The sequence below is a fragment of the Hyposmocoma kahamanoa genome, unplaced genomic scaffold (genome assembly GCF_003589595.1).
Source record: "Hyposmocoma kahamanoa isolate Upper Pololo Valley unplaced genomic scaffold, ASM358959v1 66, whole genome shotgun sequence".
NCBI classification, from domain to species: Eukaryota; Metazoa; Arthropoda; class Insecta; order Lepidoptera; family Cosmopterigidae; genus Hyposmocoma; species Hyposmocoma kahamanoa.
Genome location: NW_020653854.1, coordinates 4,798,056 through 4,819,631, shown reverse-complemented (window position 1 = coordinate 4,819,631; position 21,576 = coordinate 4,798,056). Strand labels below are relative to the sequence as shown.

Below are 21,576 nucleotides of genomic sequence, written 5' to 3'. Positions count from 1 at the left end.
ATTATTATTGTTACGCTTAAAAATATATCAAATAAGGAAGTCAAAATGTGCCCATCTATATATATACGTTACGCTATAATTAGAAATAAACTCACCAAGTTAAATTAACTTTACACCTTAATATTTAAGCTAAGCTCTAAGACCCAGGTTCTTGTCGGTGACTGATAATAGTAGTCATTTTACAATTCAAGACAAAGTGATTCAAATCCTTCCGGATAATTTTATACATATAAGCGGTTTGCTAATCATTCTATATAAATGTTGTTACATAAGCGGGGAATGTGCGACATTGAAAAAAATATCAATATCGTTTATAAACAACCAAAAAGATAGTGTTTTTATCAGTAATCAAAATATGATAAAATGCTAGAATGCGAGGGCATTTCCCCGCATAGCCGTAATCTCCACAAAATCCCCAAACGAGTTGTCTAGTTGAAATTCCCTGCATTTCGGGAATTCCCCACATATTGGCAACACTGCAGTTAGATCAGAAAAATTCTGACGAAAGATTCGGACGCCTATCGGACGTGTATTGAGTGAATCCGATCCGATAGTCGGATCCGACCATCAGATACGAAATCGGACGTGTATTCCCGCGCTAAACGCCTGAAAGTCTCAAAAATCTTTAGATAGAGATAGCAAAATTATTGTAAGCGCCATAAAAAGGCTTAACATCCAATCCATCCATCCAAAAAAAATGTAGCTGTTACATAATCGGTTACGTAATTTATTACTATAATGTATAGAAAAATTCAATTTACTATCAAATTTATATGTAGAAATATTTTAAAACCCTCTCCTGTAAAATTATTTTAATTTTTTTAATTTGTTTGCACTAAGTTGGCGATAATGACTCAATATCTAATAACAATCGAATGAAACTTATTTTTCCTTATAGTTACACAACTTGATTGTAGGTACGTGTATTACTTACTTGAATATACATATAAATAAATATAATCTGCCTATTTAAAGATTTATAATATTTAAAATGCAGACATCCGATCTCTGCACATAGACCACATACATTATGTCTATTCTATTCGAGACATAAAATCACATTTTATTATATATTTCATCTCGATGCTTTATGTCGATCACTAACATTGACCTAATTGACGCTAACAGTCATAATGTTCTCGCGCACTACTTACTGCAAAAGTGGAACAATCCGAAACTATTTCGGTTGTGTATTTTTAGAGTTGATACGGAAACCATTCTAATTATGAATCTATTTTTACTGAAATTCAGGAACTCCACAGACCGAGCGCGAGAAATATTGACGGCTCTCGACGGCCGTGCAAAAATCGCACACGATCGACACAAGTAGGGATTTTTACGTTTTTTTTTACAATACCAAGTGACGGAGCGAACCTATCATGGGCGTGATTGTAAACTTAACTGCCTCCATGGCCGGAAGGTTACCATGCCGGACTGCCACGCAGAGGTCCCAGGTTTGATTCCCGGGCCGGGAGAAATATTTGTATGGAATACATTTAGTTCTTTCGTGAGTTTGGGTGTAATTTGTGGTTGTCCATGTATATGTCCATGGCACCCGCGACACAGGGTTTCCCTAGTGGGAGCTATGTTGTGTGTGTGCGTTATTATTATCCCGATGCTGATCTGATCGTTTTACTCATCTGTCTGTATGTATGTATGTATGTAGGTATGTATGTATGTATGTATGTACATATGTATGCATGTAAACACTTTAGGTCGCGTTCCCATTATACAGACCGATAGTCGTGCAGTTTCAAGTGTCGGGGCTTGTATATTTAAATGAGGTTGTTCACATACAGCACAACACGATTAACTGTCGTTCACGACTTTTTTGTCGTTACGACGACAGACTCTCGTGACCATTGTATTTCTAGCTCTTGCTAGAACGGTAGACGTTTGACGACAAATCAAACGGCGCGATAAAAATGTGACGACAGATAATCGCAACTTTAAACAATTCTGTCGTGCAAAAGAAAAGGCGGCTGCCGTGAACCGATAAATTGTCGTCACGATGATCCAGTGGGAACAGCTAAACACGACCAATACGACAGTCGTTCAATGATATAGTAAACGTCCACGACACAGCCGCGACAGAAAGTCGTTATATGGCAACAGGCTAGACGCGACAGTCGTCAAACGATAAATAAAACATTACGGCATAATGGGAACGCGCCCTTACTGTACAATAAAACAATTTTTAAATTTTTTAACAAAGAATTTAGGTATAGAATTCTGATAAAGCGTTCAAACCTACATTTTTTATCAATCTCCCACTTCCGTGACACAGGGAGTTAAACACTATGAGTGTTATACGAGGAGCTCCTGCATTCAAATTCCGTAATTCCATATTCGTTTATTTACGAAAACACAGGTTGTGTTGACATGTAAAAAAATAAGTATAGTTTCAAAGAATTATAAAGAATATTTTCTTCCAATTTAAATGGGACCACTACCGAGGTACCCTCTTTCCAACAAAAAGAGTCATCAAAATCGCTTCCCAATTGCTGTATCCGAGTTATCGCGCAACATACATACAAAAACAAAGATACAGTCGAGGTGGGAACCTTCTCCTTTATTTGGAGTCGGTTATTAGTCACTAAGTTGTTTATTTGCTTAATAAATAGCATTAGTCTATTTTCAGACCTTTCTGTTTGAACGAATTTACTAAACGAACACATTACTATAGATACTATAGACTAGGCTGTACTCTATGAGTAGAATCACTGGCTGAGTGAATAGATTCATATTTAGAATGCTTTGAAAAAGAACTAAGAGAAAAGAATGGAAGATCTTGACAATTAAGATTATTGATTTGTAACCCAAAGCCGAACTATGTAAAGGAATATAATAAAGTATATTTTTAAGGATTAATCCAGTTCATATTCATAAAAGTACCTCTCGCAATGCAATAGAGCTATACCCCTCGTGACAATACTTATTACGTTGGTTCCGGTCTGAGTATTCTGGGTAACGCCCAAGAAGTTCGACGTCAGCCTGTACTTATATTTCTCGTATTAAAGATCAGGTTTCTAGAAAAAGCAAATTTCTCGAGAATTTATTGCAAGGCGCGTGTTTGATACGAATTATTATAAAATATGGTAATTTACATTTACAATAGATATTTTGTGAAAAAAATATAATAAACTTTTTTTATAAATTTTAATAATAATAGTGACTAGAGGTATCGTACAGAATAGGGTAGCCTGTAAATAGCCCGAAACGTTTATTTGTTTGAAAAACGATTTAGATCCGAAAAAAAAAGTAAACCATAAATGAAAAACCAACATTTTGTTCTCAATTCGAATGTATTTTTCTCGGGTGTATGTTAGGCGATTACTTCAATATTTGTGAACTGATTTGTATGATTCTGTTTTTGTTGAAAAGGGGATACCCCTCAGTAACGATGCAATTCAAATTTTAAGAAGACATGTCACAATTAAGAGTAGTCACACAAGGCGACTTTTAGCAGAGATGCATACGCGCGAACGAGCGATTGCACCGCTACACTTGAGATTTACAGGCGATTGCATCGATGCAATCGCGCGTTTGTATTGATGCAGTCGCGCGGCTGCATCGCTGCTAGAAGCCGTGTGTAACCGCTCTAAGGATGGCAAATTAGGGAATGATTTCAGTTTATTGAATTTCATCCTCTTTCTGTAACCAATTTCAATAAAATTTGGCAATAGATGTAATTTCAATGAAAGTAAAATGTTATGGTGACCTACAGCTGATGATGGAGATGGCAGATAGATGAGAGGAACTCCTCAACAGTGTACAGCAGCTGCCTTGTGTTTGGAGTCATTCGTTTTGACAAGGACTTCTATATCATCGGTTTCATTTATCGTTGAGGAGACCACGATAACGTACACAGCCAAAGCGGATCTAACTTTAGCGGTCTTTTTTTTAATAAAAACGTTATAATTATATAAAATGCAATACATTAAATGGATCTTAAGACTGGTCGACATACACTATGGCGTCCATATCGACGTCGATATTCTGCTATAGACCTTATCCTTTACCAAATAAGGCACAAATTTAATTAAACCATCATCGCATAATTGCTTGTCAAATAGCCATTGTGATCAATTTCGTCCGAATACCGGCAACTATTGACCCATTGCTCCTTTTACGGGAAGAGGTACGCAATATAACGTGTACACTCTATACTTATACAAATAATACGACTAGTAGCGAGGTATCGCATGTTTGTTTAGTAAATACAATTTCATTCTTGCCTTGACGCTAGGGAAATCATGAAGTTATTTTCATAAAACACACACAAAGCCGAAGATTTTTCCACGCTGCCGCCGATTGTACTTGACCGGCGTAAAGTCGGCGTGGAGATAATGAATGATACCCGCACCAAAAATATTACCCGTGGTGTATTTCATATCATCGGAGTCTTATTTTTATAAATTTTAGAATTTCTGTTTATCGAATTAATTTTTTTGTTACAATAAACGTTTAATAAAAAAGTAAAGTAAAGTATAAAAATAAGTAAAGCTTATACCCCTGCAATTTGGTCGCTTCTTGTTTGGAGAACTGAATTAATAGCTCCATTTCGTCGTGGTTCAGAAATTAAACGCCAGATGGCAGCACAATGATTGAAATTTAATTATTATCAAAACGTAATTTGTAATAAGTATTGATGGTATTGCACTTTCAACGATATGCCAACAGGGTAGTTTAAATTACATTAACAAACCAAAATTTGTTATTTCTTTTTAAATTTGAAACTACGACCAATCAATATCAAGATTTTGTAGTGTTTCAAATTTAAAATGTGTGAGTTTTGGCGCCACCAGTTCTCATAGTAATCGAGACTTCAGGCACTTCCATTGTTTTTTTTTCGTCCATTTCCATAACACAGGTGCTTTATCTACTTATGGCTACGGCTTACGCATGATAGTCGCGACGCGCGCGATAAAATTGAAATAAGCGCGCGTTATTGGCTATCTAAATTCGATCTGATTGAGACAGCCAATAGCGCGCGCTTATTCAAATTTTATTGCGCGCGAATATGTATAAAAAAAATTTGAGGAGCAGAATACCAAAAAATTGCAATGGCAGTTGAATGGTAACTCAATGGCTAGCCACCGACAAGCTACTACGCAACTTTTAGCAGAATACAAAACGTACAAGTCTTGCCTTTGACACTATCGACACACAACTGAGTTAATTTAAAATTAGCAGGTTTGGGGCGCAGACAAAAAAAGTGTAAAAAACTTTGAAAATAAATACAATGGTAGTTTATACAATGTTTTTGTGTTTTTTTAAACACCTGAAAAATATTTTCGACGCCGCCGACCATGTCGTCGCCGCCGGACGAAATACCATTAGACGCGCCATATGCATAGTAGGAATTAAAATATTATGTTCTCTTTCTTAAGATTTAAGAGCTCAATAAGTAAACAACATGTTGTCCTCGAAGCTTTATCTGACTTTTTGATAGAAAAAAAAAAAATTTGTTCTACTACTTAAGCTCCCACTATTACTATTTTATATTACTTTCTACGTTTCCTATCTCTAATATTTCGACTGAAGGAATTCTATTTCAAAGGTCATGAAATAAATTTATTTTAAAAAAATTGTCATAGTAACATACAATCACGCTTGCCTTCCACTTTTCCTTTCTAAAAATATTGCCGATCCATTAACGTCAACTTGTGTATTTTGTGATAATACACATTTTATAGCTGCTCATAACGTTTCTGTTTATTACCGATGACTAACATAAGGTCAATTAGTGAATCTTAGGTCAGAAGGTCAGTAATGTACGCGCATTGTGATAATGTTTGTATTCTTTTAGTTACAATAATGTTATGTCTAATTGAGTAAAGACTACTGTCTTTCAAATCGAACCTTCAAACACCTGACGTCCTGTTCTACGTTTTCATAAATACCGATTTATTCACCGTTTTTACTAGACCTTGCCTGCTTATACATCTAAGAGGTTGGTTCACAGACTCCCACAGGCTCAATTTTAATGTCATTTGAAAGCTAAGAAAATAAACGACCACTTAGAAAGTAAACTATCTAAAATTACAATAAAACAATACGTCGCTCAAGAAACAACACTGCGGTAAAATTGGCGATTTTTACTTTTGAACGTTATCGCTCTTTTCCCATCGGGGTAGGTAAAGGTTATTTATTATACAGCTTCCGCGTACTTGGATGACAAAAATCCGTGGTAGTGCCCGTTTAGCTCTTGCAGGTATTCTCGATCTAAGATGTTTAAAATAAATATTGTAAATGATAAATGTATTCAAAGGTATATTCACGAAGAGCAACTCCTAGAGTTTCTTGCTGATTCTTCTGACCCCCCGTCTGCCTTATAAACGTGCAGTAGAGTTTATCAATATGACGATTCCAAGTGCAATTTGCTTATCTATGAAAGAAAGGCGATTTGAGTTTGAGATCGTACATGCCCGTCGGTTAAGGATACTCTTTGAACTGACGTTTCTTTAGGACATCCTCAATTTGGTCATGGTAAGTTCGTCTTGGTCGACCAATGAACGAATGTCAATCAAAATTATATTGCCAAGACACATACAATATTTTTTTATCCATAAGCAACTATTACTAACAATTAGTGTTGCAACGAATAGTATATTCGGCCAAGAGCGTGGCCGAATACCCTAATGTTCAGCCTGATTAACGCACGTACAAAAATTGGCACGTTAAATAACACTTATTAACTTCGGTTGTGATAAATAATTTTGTATAGTGATAATTATTAATTTCACTCCTTGAGTTTCAAAAACTTAATTTTATATTGGTTAGCAAATAATAGGAGTACTTGATTGATTTTGTTAGCCTTTATTAAGTCATGACTGAACTACTTACTTACTTTTTTTGATCTTTTAGAAAACGTAGCCAGCTTGCTTATATTACACCTTGGATATTTTCGAGCATTCATAATTACATTACTATTTACAGTGTATTTCTTATTACTTCCTCACGTTTTAGGTATTCGGAATTCGACCGAATAGAAAGAAATAGGACGAATATGCCGAATACCGAATAGTAACCAAATATTCGTTACAAATCTACTAACAATAGCTCAAAAAATCTTGTATACAAATCATATACGTAGTATTTTAAATCACCTATAAAATTTACTCGAAATTACTAAAGCGGCGTTGTCTGCTAAGCGACGATAATCACTATTTACATTTTATACTAATAAGAAAAGGGTGGTTAAAAAATGTTTTTTGTCGCAATTTTACAGTTTAAAATACCCTCATATGTTGTGTTTTGTCGACAGAATTTATCATAGTTAACACCCTTAAAATTTTATTACCATACCCCGAGCAAATTACGCACGTCAAGGTCGACTTTTCCCCACGTTTGGTCTATTAATTCGTGTTCTTTTACTTATATTTGACCTTTCCACATGATCACACGAAGCATCTTTCTTATTCTAGTCAACTATATCATCGTTCACACTACAACTCTCTCTTATTACACTGTTTCTGATTCTTTCTAAGACGTAACTCTAATTAATCACCCACTAACGTAGCCTATAATTGGCTTTTTGTTTTGTTAGTACCAATGCGTTAAAAATTACCAAACTGTTGTAACCGTTAATGAAACAAAAATTAAAATTTAGTCCCTTTCGACACGAATAGGTGAAATTTAAAATTTTGTCTTATACTCCGTCCAACCATTTATTTAACTTTTGACATGCATGCCTCCGAAGTTCCGTAATTACTGACATACAACCGTAGATAAAAAAATGCAATATTTCCTGGACTCTTTTCATTTTTAATTATAGTGAAGCTATGCTCTTTAGCTCCGACATTTATCGAGCTAATAGATCATGTAACGAAGATAACTAAAAGTTGATACATTTTGGTACCCATCTAATAAATTATAATGAAATGACATAAATTATAAATAATTATACCTAATACATTTTTATTGTTTATTACATTGACTTACAATTATATGGACGTCGGGTCCGCGCTAAAAAGTGTCCGCACTTGTAAGGCGCTAAAATCGTATACAGAGCGCGACACTCCGCTTTAGTCTTCATTTGTTCTACTGACAGCGCGATACTGCGATGACATTACAATTTAAATTTCGAATAGGTTGACTTGGGACATTTTTTTCGTGGTTTTTGTATTAGACCCGTCGTCCATTTATTTGTAAGTCAATGGTTTATTATGATGAATTTTTTTTCATTTATTTCATATTATCAATTTCATAATATTACAATTTGAAATATAATGTCAAGGGATAACATGATCGTCATTAATGTAAACAATAATTTTATAAATTTTTTTTTTAATAATTTTTAATAATTAAAAAAAAATTCGAACTATAAAAATACAAATAAAAATTAAATATTAACAAAAAACAAACGTCCAAAATTAAAATATAATTAAAATTACAATTTCTTTAAAATAAATTCCTCTACACTAGAATTCATTATCCAATAAAACGTCTTTCAGTTGGGAACAAAACACTTTGTCATTTGTAACACTTTTTAGACTTGTGGTTAGGTGTTCGTCAAATCGCTGATTTCTCGTTGCGAGTTCGGTTCGGTGAGCAACGGGTTTCAGTGCTCCTATGTTACATAATAGTCGTACATATGTATGTTTTTACACACAAAAACAAGTACATCGGAAATGTACTGTGAATACGCCGTCACCACGTAGTGCTTTCGAAAAAGGCTTGTACAGGACTGATTACCTTTTATGCCTACTAGGGTTCGTAGTGCGCGTTTCTGGAGAACGAATACGAATTGTCCCACATTGTAATACCATAGGACATCAATGAATGGATATATGCAAAGTACGTTTGCCTCAACACCGCAGTGAACACAAGGGGAGGCAGTTTCCGCAGTGCGTACGTTGCACCTCCAAGTTTCTCGCACAGAGACTGAATACGGGCTTTCCAGCTTAAGTTTGAGTCTATAGTGAAGACCAAGAACTTGCATGTGTTGCAAAGTGGAACCTCAGAGATGATTATTGGGCATGATACGGGATTTCTTCCTGAGAACTACACTAGGTTCGACTTAGACGTGTTTAGAAAAAGCCCATTTGCAGAAAAACGTTACCCAAGGCCAATCCTTGAGGGATGGATGCCGATGGTGATATCACCAGCGGCGGAGCTGGTTTTTTTGCCGTCCGTACAGACTTGAATCGTCGGATCCTTCTCCATATGAACGGGAATTATCACTTCAATCCTCAATAACATTAATTACTAATTCTTGAGTACACAAATTGCAACATCACTATTCGAATCAGATAATATCTTCTCGTTAGAACCCGCTCACATTCACGATTAAAATTTCTTCGTAAATAAAATCGATTGTTACAAAAAATCGAATCGGAAACGCATTAGGACAACACTAATTGATTAGAATTCGAGCTGTCAAAAGTTAAATAAATGGTTGGACGGAGTATAATGAATTTTGAATATATATAGTTTGATTTGAGAAGGGTCTCGTCTAAGAAGAGGGTTACAAAAAATATTTAAATTCCTTACTTAAAAAAAGTTTTACAGTTAAATAAAAAAATGTAATGTTCTGTTGTAATAATTAATTTTCGTCAAAAAAAATATTTATTTGGAACAATAACCAGATTTACACGATAATAATTTGTTCGATATTAACTAGGTACAGTAGTCAATAACTCTGAAAATACTGTACAATTTTACCTATACTCTCGAGTATACGATCGAGTATATAACCAGAAATAGAGACGAAATGTCATTAAATTTGTTTGAAAACTATTCTACCAAAAAAATTACGGTGACAACTGCGCTCCAATTGGCCAGCCCGAATTCGAAACAATTGACGGGTGTCGTCAATTGTTTCACTTCAATTAGTCCAGTTTTACTTAAGCATTGCTATAATGGACGAGAATTGAAAAATTACATATTTCACATTTAATTACCGATCAAACGTGATTTCGTTTGTTTTATAATTAGTTATTTTGCCCCTATTTCGTCTCTTTTTCTGGTTATATACTCGATGCTCTAGCCAAAGTCGGCATAGAATGTTTCATAACAAAACGTTGCTAGGCAACCATAGACATTATATGTATATCTAAAGGCAACCAATGACGGCATAGGAAAAGAACATTTTAGTCTATGCTCATTATTTCGGCTGGTCCTGCCGACCGCCTGCTCGCATAATTTGAATTGGTAATATATAATTGGGTTATGTAGAAGTAATAATTACCTGATTAATTGTTATAAAGTTTGCAAAATTCCTATTCATACGTAAAATTTATTAATAAAATATAAAATAAGAATGAATAAGATAAATGGTATGAACTAAATAATTGAATTTAGGGGAAAAATATTGTAATTGTGATAACTGTAAAACAGTCTGAGGTGAAAAGTCTTAAAAACTTTTTTCTTTGTTAACATTTATTCCATATCGAATTTAACTAGAGTCGTGATTATTTGTTTGTTTTATGAAATCATCAATATTAGTACTAAGATCATTAGTGTGTGTGCATCCGTCTACATAGTAACCCGATTGTCATTATGTTTGTAGTTGCATTGCTTCTATAACAGAGCCTTGTACTGGCTCTAATGTGAAACATGGTAGGTTACAGTTAGTCATAGACATAAAAGAGGGAGGGGCTTAAATGTATAGCCACCACTTTATTTATAATGAAGAATCAATTTTAAGCAAGAATTTTGCTATAGCTCTCGTCATATGCTATTTTAAGACTCATAGGTTGTGACTAATTAAATTGAACGAATTCAAAATTATAAATCTTGTGACTAAAGTCACTTACTTTGTTTTTTTTATAAAAAGTAAGCCAAAGGCGATGAGGTTTAGTAGCGTAGAGCTCCTTGTGAAAGAGTTCGTCCAGGGAAGTACTGCCACCTTAACTATTTTGCCGCCAAGCGATAATGTGAGCATTTACTGCGTTCCGGTTGAAGGGTAAGGGTGCTGGAGAAATTGCAGCCACACACGTGGGTTTTGTCAAGTTATGTCTCAGAGTGAGAAGCGCGGTGGCAGTGCCCCTAAGATCTTTGCGATTTAAAGCTATGCCTGGCAGTACAACCGCTATGGACAGGCATGTCGCTTACGACCAGACACACGACTTGTTTGTTCCTTCACTTTGTCACAAAAACACGTCATAAAAAAAATAGCTATTCACACTCGCCTTGAAAAGTAAAATTGTAAGATATATAAGGTCAGTGTTGACAACCTAGCGACTGTCGCGAGATTAAGCGACATTTTGTTTCTAGTTAGCGACAAAAAAAAATTTAGCGACTTTATAATTAGTTAGGTTTCGTCTATTAACATTTAATATGATTTCATCTTATCTCATATTTTCTACTCAATAGTAGGATTGTATTGGTCTTTGAGTTGGAAACTATGTCCGGACACTGTCACTGGACACTGCGACTGATATCTCCGGTGCTAGTCCAGATAACTAGTAGAGAATAATTTAGATGTCCTCCGGTCTATCCAGTTACGTAGGAATAATGGGAAGACACTTCGGCGTCGGGAAGTGACAGTGCCTACCTACAGCTTTGTCAACGGTGAGGAGAGTTGGTAGTTGAATTTAAATTCTACGGCTTAGCAGTGGCAATCGCTAGTTGTGCAATGCACAACGGGATGTCAGCGTGCCTACAGCTCCGGTACCTATCTGGGAAATAGGGAGGGTACTGTACTGCATCCAGGGTCGCTCATCCAAGGCGCTAGCCTTTTGAGCACCGGATGAAGTCAGTGATAACTTTCTGTGACAACCCTGTCCACGGGCTGAACTGGGTTCATGGCCTAACTTTTCTATAAAAGGGACCATTCCCTGTGCGGTCTTGCTTGCGCAGATTATAGCACTACCTATAACTTCCCGTCTAATCAATAGGTTGATAAAGAGGGGCACTGTAATCAAAAGTTAAGTTGAAAGATATGGGCCTGGTCTATGACCATAGAGTTCGTGCCAATTATATGAATACCATAAGAGTAGATTTTTCATGTCGAGTGGAATTATGGTTTACACACATAGACAACCACAAATTACACATAAACTCACGAGAGAAATAAGTGTAGGCTATACAAATATTTCTCTCGACCAGGGCATCAAACCTGGGACCTCTGCGTGATAGTCCGGATGGTAACCGTTCGGCCACGGAGGTAGTTAAATAAATCTATGAACTAAACCATTCGCGAAACTGCAACCAGTTACGAAAGTATATGATATTGACCACACATTGACAGTACTTAATAATCGTACTAGACACGTCAGTTATTTATTTCCTATAACTTTAGACAGTCAAACGAGATACAAAATCATTTTTATTCACAAAATATATCACAATTATGTTCCTATATATGGAGTGACAGTTCATAGTAGGACACAATAAAAATACAATACAAGTGAGTAAACATAACATGGGATGTGGGTTGTTTTCAATAAGTGCAAAAGGTGTGTTGTTTTGTATTGTTAAAGTTTTTAATGTGTCCATTTTGATCAGATGTGTGTACGCGGGTGCGTGTGCGTGTGTGTGTGTGTGTGCGCGCGCGCGTCTGTTAATTTTTAGAGTGTTCTCAACCATTACAAACTGTGGTAGAATACCAGTCAGGGCTATGCACTCCATGATCTTTTGTAGTTGAGTCACAGATCCATGTTGACACGTTTTTTTTAAATAAATACAAGTTATTTTCAGCACCAATACTCCGCTTATCTAACCTACATCATAAATTTTATGTTATCTTATTTAATACGTTTGTGGTTTTTTGCAATTTATATGAGAGGAATGCCGTGACTAATCTGCCTATTTTTAAAATGGTTTCATTATTATAATAACTAAAATGAGTGTCGCGAATTGTGTCGCGATTTAGTATCACTTTTGTGATATCAGCGTTAACAAATTTAGTTTGTTATGATACCTAAAAGTAGGGAACTAGCCCAACAGTCCCGGCGTCATAAATTCGGCGTCGATGAAGTCGACGGTGAAGCATGTTACACCTAAATAATGCCTATTCACTCTCGCCTTGAAAAGATAACGTTATATACAACATTATAGCATTCCGGGAACAAATCTGCAGGCAGGGAATTTCACTCCATAGCCGTTCGCCATATAAATGTGGAAGCGAAAAGCGAAAGCGAAAAGCATGCGAATTCTTGGGATATCCACAACATAGGGGTGGAACCCCAGCCTGCGCGTGGTCCCCCGATGATGGAAAGGAGAAGGCGGAATTAATTCGTGCAATTCCTTCGCAGCTCCGTGATATTTTCTGTAGAATACCAATAAACAGGCAATTTTAGTCCTATGAAGTTGAATGAAATTGGAAGAGATATACGCGAAGAAAGATACTCTATTAAAGGCTGTGATAGAAAAGAATGTCAGAATGTCGCATTATGTAATTTACAGTATGACAGAACCTTAGGCGTGGCGACAATGAGACTTTATTCTCACAGGACATTGGCGAAATCGCCATTTTTTTTGTATAATTTATATAATAATATTAAACTACCGTACATAGTTATTTTTACTTGACATTGGCAAAATCATTGATTATTTCGATGGAGCCATAACATTTAAAAGAAGAAGAAGAAAATAACCGAAACCTTATTCGAAAAAGTGTTCCATGATATTATCCAAACTAAATAAAAACTTACACATTGTATGTGTACCTTGTGCATTTAAATATACATCTTCTAAATAAATTAGTCATACAGCCTTATCAGACTTTATTTGACCTTCAGCTTTTGTTTGTATGTGATCGGTGTGATGTCATTCCGTTTTTATAACAATTATATGTCTGTTGCATGTTAATTATGATAACCTTGTTTGTAGTCGGGTAAGTAGTAGGGTTGGGAAGTGCATGGCATATTTGAAGAAATGTCTTTTTGATTGATAGTTATGGGTGGTTAAATGTACATGCTTAATCCATCACCCGACATAGGGACACACGTGTGTCCCTAACGCCCAACTGTGTTTTTAAAGTTATTAAAGAATCTTTACCAAAAGAGACATCGTCTTTAGGACGCGGAGGAATTAACGGGTGAATGAGAAATCTTCATTGGTAAAGAGCCGAAACGTTAGATTGTTTGAATAAACAAATATACGCGAATTAGTTCCGAAAAAATAATTTATCTCCCAATGTGTAACAATCGGGACAACCTAAGAACTCGACCAATGGGTTATGTCAAGGTAACTGTATTTAGAGACATTGAAGGAGCGAAGTACAAAGTAATAACAAAGCAAAAAACTCCACAAGAAAGTAGCGAATTATCAGATTACTGAAGAGCAGAAATTAGCTCATGCTTAGAGAAAGAACAGAACCATATAGCAATATGAGCATGACGCACTATTTTGCTCAAAATGACAATTTCATGAAAATGACATGACGCGACCTCCATCTCAGCTGATGCAAAGTGACGATGAGACATGTAGCATGCACACCTAAATAATGCCTATTCACTCTCGCTTTGAAAAGGTCCAAGTTATATCGTTCGGGAAATAAGTCCACAGCTAAGCACAACTTTGGGTAATTGTTTTTTTGCAATGAGGTTATTATTGTTATCTATTATTATACTGATGTTTTACATCAAATCGAATGTCCTGTTAACATCAGAATTCATTATCTAACCATGTGCAAAAACACCCAAAATAGATAACATTTTGCCAAAGAAGTGGGTCATGGTGGTCAGTGATTAAATAGTGATATTATAGCTATAAATGGTACATAGGCATTATTTACATTTACTTCGATAGCATATAGACTTTAAAGATTAGATTACAATAATAACAAACATGTACTAAACAATGTTATTTAAAATAAAGAAATGGTTATTTCATAAGTTCATATACAGTAACACCTCACTTTATGCATCTCAGGCGTGCACCTGGTTGGTTTTGCTTTTACTTAATCTTTAAATATTGTGCTAAAAACCCCATCCAGTACACATTGTTGGTTACAGAGTTGAGTAGGTATAATACATGATTGCATGACTTGATTTTATGGGTGGGGTATTCCCAGTCTGTCTTTTAGTAAGACAGCTAGGTTTGAATGTAATTTGCAGTAGGAATCACTTTTAAACATTCAGTGTAATCGGTAAAACTCAGTGTTGCATGCTATGACCGTATATTGTAAGAGCCTAAGCTGAACAGACTCAAAAGACCACAGATGTGTTACATTTGATAAATAAAATAAAATTACAGAATATATCCTTCACATCCTTCACCTTTGGAAGCACAAGAGGACCCCACATACAGAAATCCTTTATAAGACTCTCAATGAGGAACCGCTACTGGAGGCGGCTGTGTATAGGATCCCAAAACAATACATCTTTGACAAAAAATACAGGATACAATTGTTTGAAGATCTCAATGAAGGACTGAACCCCAGAGAGGTCCGCGTCTTCACTGATGGATCTAAAACAAATTCAGGAACAGGTACTGGGGTATTCTCAGAAGACCTCAATATCAGGATATCAACACTGCTTGGTGACCACAACACAGTATTCCAGGCTGAATGCATGGGTATCAAGATGGCGGCAGAAGCAATCACAGCGAGAAGAGTAAAGAATCACTCCATTCGATTACTCTCTGACAGTATGTCAGTACTTCAAGCACTGAACAGCTGACATAAGCTCAGGGCTCATTTATGAATGCCATCAAGCACTCGTGGAGGTATGTATACAAAACCACGTAACTCTACAGTGGATTAAAGGACACAGCGGCTCACGTGGCAATGACGCAGCAGATGAACTAGCCAGAAAAGGGTCAGAGACGGACGCTGTAAGACCAGAACCCATAGTGTTCCTCCCCTACCAATTGTCCAGAACAACTATATACAAAGGTACAAAATCTTCACATAATAATACATGGACCACCCTCACGGTTTGTAGAAAGGCGAGGGAAGCACTCCCAACGCTCAATGCCAGTCTATCACGAATATTAATTAAACTCAAAAGGCAAGAGCTTCGCACTCTAACTGCCGCCCTAACGGGTCATGGTCACAACAATAACAATAAACACCTTTTCAATTTAGATATCACAGACAGCCCTCTATGCAGAGCATGCATGGAGGGGTAGGAAACGGCTGCGCACATACTACAGCGCTCCGGCGTGGCCAACTACAGGGCGAAGTACCTTGGAGTGCCAAAGTCGCTCCCCAAAGTCTTCAGCAAACCGACGAGGCTACTGAGATTCCTGGAGGACCTTGAGTGGCACCAGTAGGACCCTGCACCCACCACACGCAAAATAGGCGCCTCGACGTCGAGTTGCGGACACCAGCCCATTACACCAAGTTTGGGGTGGCAGTGTTGTTCGCGTCCGTGGGCTTTAACTCTCGATACCCCACACGTGTCTCCTGGGTAGTGCGAAATGAACAACAGATTCCCTAATCCTGGGTTGTGAGGTTTTTACGGTGGCCTTGCGTAATTTCCAAACACCGTTTAGCTGTGTGGTAGAGTGCTTACTCGCCTGGTTGGCGACCACCCTCGTGTCGAAACCCGTCGCCAAATACCTTTGGGTGTGTTCCGACGGCGCACGCGAGTACCAGTCCCCTCTTCCCGATTGTTGCAGCCTCGCCAATTCCTCGGTCCGTGTAGACCGATTCTCCCTACCCTGCTGCGCTGGGCGTGCCGCCTTGCCGTGGGGGCCAGGGAGACCCGGTGAAACGGTTGCCCGCTGACCGCCCGCTGGTTCGTAGAGGACCCGAACCCTTGCCTTGCCCAGCCTGGGAGGCTGTCCTGCCGCCAGTGTCAAAAGCCTGTGCGTTGGTCGGCGTGCCGGACTGGGATCCCGGAGTGGAACCCGTCGGCCAACCACAGGTCGGACCGGGGGCCCTTCCGTCCCCCATTCCAAGGGGCGCACCGCTTGGTGCTTCAGGGTGGGGTCTGGTCTATTCTTTGCCTGTGGAAGTGTCGAGGCTGCAGCAATCCTCCTTTCTCCCTTGTTTCACCCTTTTTTATATGACGAGTCGTAATAAGAAAAGCGTGTACTCAGCGGCACCCTGTTCCACACTCAATGTGGACTTTTGCAATATCAGGGGACTTCATTCGAATCTGAATGAAGTACACCACCACCTAGAAGCGTCCAAGCCGGCCTTGTTTTTCTTGACGGAGACGCAGATATCTACCCCGGCCGATGTTTCGTACCTCATGTACCCCGGTTACAGCCTGGAACACAAATTCTTGTCTCGGGCTGGGGTGTGCATGTTCGTCCGGGATGATATCTGCTGTCGCCGTCTTCATCGTCTTGAAGACAGGGACCTGTCCTTATTGTGGGCGCGCGTCGATTATGGGAGCCATACCTATATCTACGCGTGCCTTTACAGGTCCCACAGCGGAGACTCGGAGACCGACCGACTCTTGGGCCGCGTTCAGCGGGCACTCGACGAAGTCCTGCAACAGCTCCCCTCAGCGGAGGTGGTGATCCTCGGCGACTTTAACGCTCACCATGTTGAGTGGCTAGGATCACCACGTACCGATTATGCTTGGAGAGCTGTTCGCGACTTTGCCGTGACCAATGACCTCATGCAATTAGTGGATGGCCACACCAGAATTCCCGATATTGAGGGCCATACCCCTAGCCTGCTCGACTTAATGCTGACGACTCACCCAGACGGCACTCGGGTATCCCGCCATGTTTGCTTGGGATCATCCGACCATCTCCTGATCCGTTCTGAGGTATGCGTCACTCAGACCGGACGTCCCCGACCACCTGGGACGCGCCGTGTTTGGCATTATGGGTCAGCCGATTGGGATGGATTGCGTGGGTTCTTTGCTTCCTTCCCCTGGGGGCGACTCTGCTTCTCTTTGGAGGATCTTGATGACTGCGCATTATCGGTTGCCGAGGCGATACTGTCGGGCATGGAATGTTTCATTCCAAGTTCGACAGTGCGCGTCGGGGGCCGTTCTAGGCCCTGGTTCGGTGGGTCTTGCGCTGATGCTTGAAAAGCAAAACGTGAGGCCTACCGGGCCTGGTCCGCTGCGTCAGTTGTCAATGATCCCGATACCCCCAATTTGAAGCGGAAATTTAACGCCGCCTCCAGGTCCTGCAAGAAGGTAATAGCCGCTGCAAAGTTCGTGCACGTTCGCAAAATTGGCGAGAAACTAGTGGGCTATCCCTCTGGGAGCCGTGCCTTCTGGTCTCTCGCCAAGGCAGTCCAGGGAAACTTCTGTCGGGTGTCTCTTCCGCCGTTGCGCAAGCCTGACGACTCACTGGCACATTCCGCAAAAGAGAAAGCCGACCTTCTTTGCTCTCTCTTTGCGTCGAATTCAAATCTTGACGACGGGGGTAATACACCACCTACTATCCCGTGGTGTGGGCACTCTATGCCAGAAATCCGCTTTACGCAATGCGCGGTACGGCGTGCTCTCTTCGCCCTCGACGTCAGGAAGTCCAGTGGGCCTGATGGTATTCCTGCAGTTGTGCTCAAAACGTGCGCTCCTGAATTGGCTCCGGTCTTAACGCGCCTCTTCCAACTCTCATACCGCTTAGGTGTAGTCCCGGCTTCGTGGAAGACTGCCTGTGTTCACCCTATCCCAAAAAAGGGTGATCGCTCGGACCCGTCCAACTACCGGCCAATTGCGATAACTCCTTGACTTGACTCCTTGCTCTCTAAGGTGATGGAGCGCGTGGTGAACAACCAGCTCCTAGATTACCTTGAGGATCGCCAGCTGATTAATGACCGCCAGTACGGCTTTCGTCGTGGTCGCGGTGCTGGTGATCTTCTTGTGTATCTCACTCACCAATGGGCAGCTGCCATTGAGAGCAGGGGGGAAGCATTGGCCGTGAGTTTGGATATAGCTAAGGCTTTCGATCGGGTCTGGCACAAGGCTCTTCTATCGAAGTTACCATCCTACGGGCTCCCAGATGGTCTTTGCACCTGGATCGCCAGTTTTTTGATCGAGCGGAGCATTAAAGTTGCGTTAGACGGTTTCTGCTGACGGTGCAATGGACACACACATAGACAATCACAAATTACACCCAAACTCATGAGAGTAATAAATGTAGGCCATACAAATATTTCCTCCAGCCCGAGAATAAAACCCGGGACCTCTGCGTGGCAGTGCAGCACGGTAACCATTCAGCCACGGAGGCAGTCTAGTATTTATTAGTACTTTATAGAAAGATCTCAATGAAATAGTTCCAAACAGGGCTTGTCTTTAGTTTCATAATTGCAATAAACAAGCACCCCACCAGCTAGCAATATGCACGCGCGCCTGAAATCCATCACCAACATTACATAGAATTAAAGTTCTGTTATATGAAAGTTGCAGCAACAGAAACAGAAACAGATGTGAAAAAGCGTGCGGAACTTCGGCAGTTGCGGAAGCAGAAGCATAGGTCTGTTGCATTACTAGAAAAAATCTTATAAACATATTTGCCTTTACAACAAACAGGTAGAATATATAAATCTACTATAAATTTTTATGGCCCATTTTCATACAAAACAAATTTTCAAATTCCATAAAACTTTTTTATGGTGAAGATTAAGTATGTCCGCTTTTTTAGGATTAGAAAAAACTTAAACAAAGAATCAGTGGGCCATAAACCTTTTGTCTTCAGTCAACAAATAACAGTAAAGAAAAGATATGGTCTTATTTTATAAAAAGTTTCCGTTTAATGTTTATAAGCTCCAAATAGATTAAGTAGGTATGTAAAGGTAGAAATTTTTCATTTAATTTTTAGTAAGTAAATATTGCGAGGTAGTAAATATGTTTGAGAATTTTATTTTACAGTATTTATTTTACTGCTTTGCTTACAAAATGACAGAATGAAATGGTGCCTCATAAAAGATCCAAAATTTCCATCTGTTAAAAAACGACGAATAAATTTCGACAGAACCAAATTTTATTACACCTAATTGATATTGAATTGTGCTGTTGCCATAACAGCACAAACAGACTATCTAAGTATAAATAATAAGAGTACATATACATAATTTTAAAGACAATTTCTATAGCCATTTACTTTCACACATATTTTATTTAATAATAAACGTATAATAACCACATAGACTAGCACATAGTGATATTCTGCATATACACTTACCCAAATGTCCATATACAGTTTGAACTGGTATATTTAGTTCTTCCAGCGCATTCTGCTTCAGCACCAGATTCTCCAGAACGACGTCGCCTGGAATAAAAAACATAATAAAGTACATAATAACCACAAAAAATAGCAAGTTCGAATGACATCACGATTGCGAAATTAGAACACATTTTTACTCACCACCCCATATTCCCAACTTCAATTGTGACCTGTTCAAATTCTCCACATAGTTCCCAAGAAAACGGTTGAGAACATCCACCACAATAGATTCAAATACCATCGTGCAAAACCGATAATTATTCCCTCACAATATACCAAAATATTGTTGCACTCATGTCATGGTCCGGCAGTAAAACTTTATTAATTTTCAATATCCACTTTTAAACGGCCACTTTAGCACCGATACAATAAAATCTTTAATTGTTTCGACAGCTCTGAGCATTACGCTCCATAAATTGTATTGAAAACCAAATTTTATTTCACGATTTTAACCCAGAATTCATTCGCGAGACATCCAACACTGGGAAGACAGCAGTGACAGCGGCGTGAGCGGCGCAAAATATTAGTATTGCAAGCATAAAACTCATTATTTACTTGACACAGATTTCTCTCAAACAATTCCGACAATTATTATTAATAATGCAAAATAATATTGTTATTTAATTTATTACTGTTTGGATAATTTTCCGAAAAATTTCAAATAGTGGAAATTTATCCGGAAAGATCCCGAATCATTGGAAAAATGTAATTTGGAAGCTCATATTATGTTCTACGTTAAGAAATATAGTTTGAAGTTTTTTTTAGCGTGAATTATAAAATAAATTATGTATAGCTAAAAGCCACCAAAAGAAGAACGAGATTTAAAATTATTTCACGAAAAAACCAACAACCGCACCACCGCCACTTGTTTTTTCCATCGTTTTCGTTCAGTAACTTGAGCTTTTGTCAGGTGTCAACGTCAAATATGGACAATTAAAAGATAAATATTTAAAAAAACATATGCGGAAAAATATTTATTTTTCTGAAAAATTGATTAGAAAAAAATTTAACTGTTTTTCCGAATTTAAATCGCGTATATTTGTTTTTTCAAACAAACCGACGTTTTGGGCCCTTTACAGTTCCCATGGTCACGGTTGACAGACGGTTGACAGTTGGTAGTGTTCAAAAAAATACGCGACGATCATTTTAACGGCGGTAGCCTCCTAGTCGACGCTGCATTGTTTTTAACAATGTTTTATTAAGGCTTTATTTTTTATTGCTTATTTTAATCTTCTAACAGTGTATAAAACTAAGATGTTTTACAAACAACTTTCGCTGTATTACAAACATACAAACTGAAAGCTGCAAAAACTAGAGAAATTTCATTTGCTGGCAACATTAGACACCAAATGTCAAATTATTATTTTTTTATTATATTGCCATTGAATTCAAGTTATTGTACTTTAAAATGCCATTCAGTTCACAATTAATTAGAAAGATATAGTAGGAATGATTCAATTTAAAAAAGTTTGGCGATGGATGTCCTATTGTTGGGTTATTTTTTCGAAAAATTTCAAATAGGTAGTGGAAAGTTTTAGA

General features: G+C 38.2%; 1 protein-coding gene across 1 annotated transcript in view; it reads right to left on the bottom strand.

The window, feature by feature from the left end:
* Positions 1 to 20,549, bottom strand: part of LOC113231848 (vacuolar protein sorting-associated protein 13) — a 117,422-nt gene extending 96,873 nt beyond the window's left edge. Inside the window, exons 1-2 of the mRNA XM_026466384.1 lie at positions 20,179 to 20,549; positions 19,996 to 20,082 (exon numbers count right to left, since the gene is read on the bottom strand). Coding sequence (XP_026322169.1) covers positions 19,996 to 20,082; positions 20,179 to 20,278 — 187 coding nt within the window. The 5' untranslated portion in view covers positions 20,279 to 20,549. The remainder of the gene's footprint in view (positions 1 to 19,995; positions 20,083 to 20,178) is intronic.
* Positions 20,550 to 21,576: the final 1,027 nt, after the last annotated feature.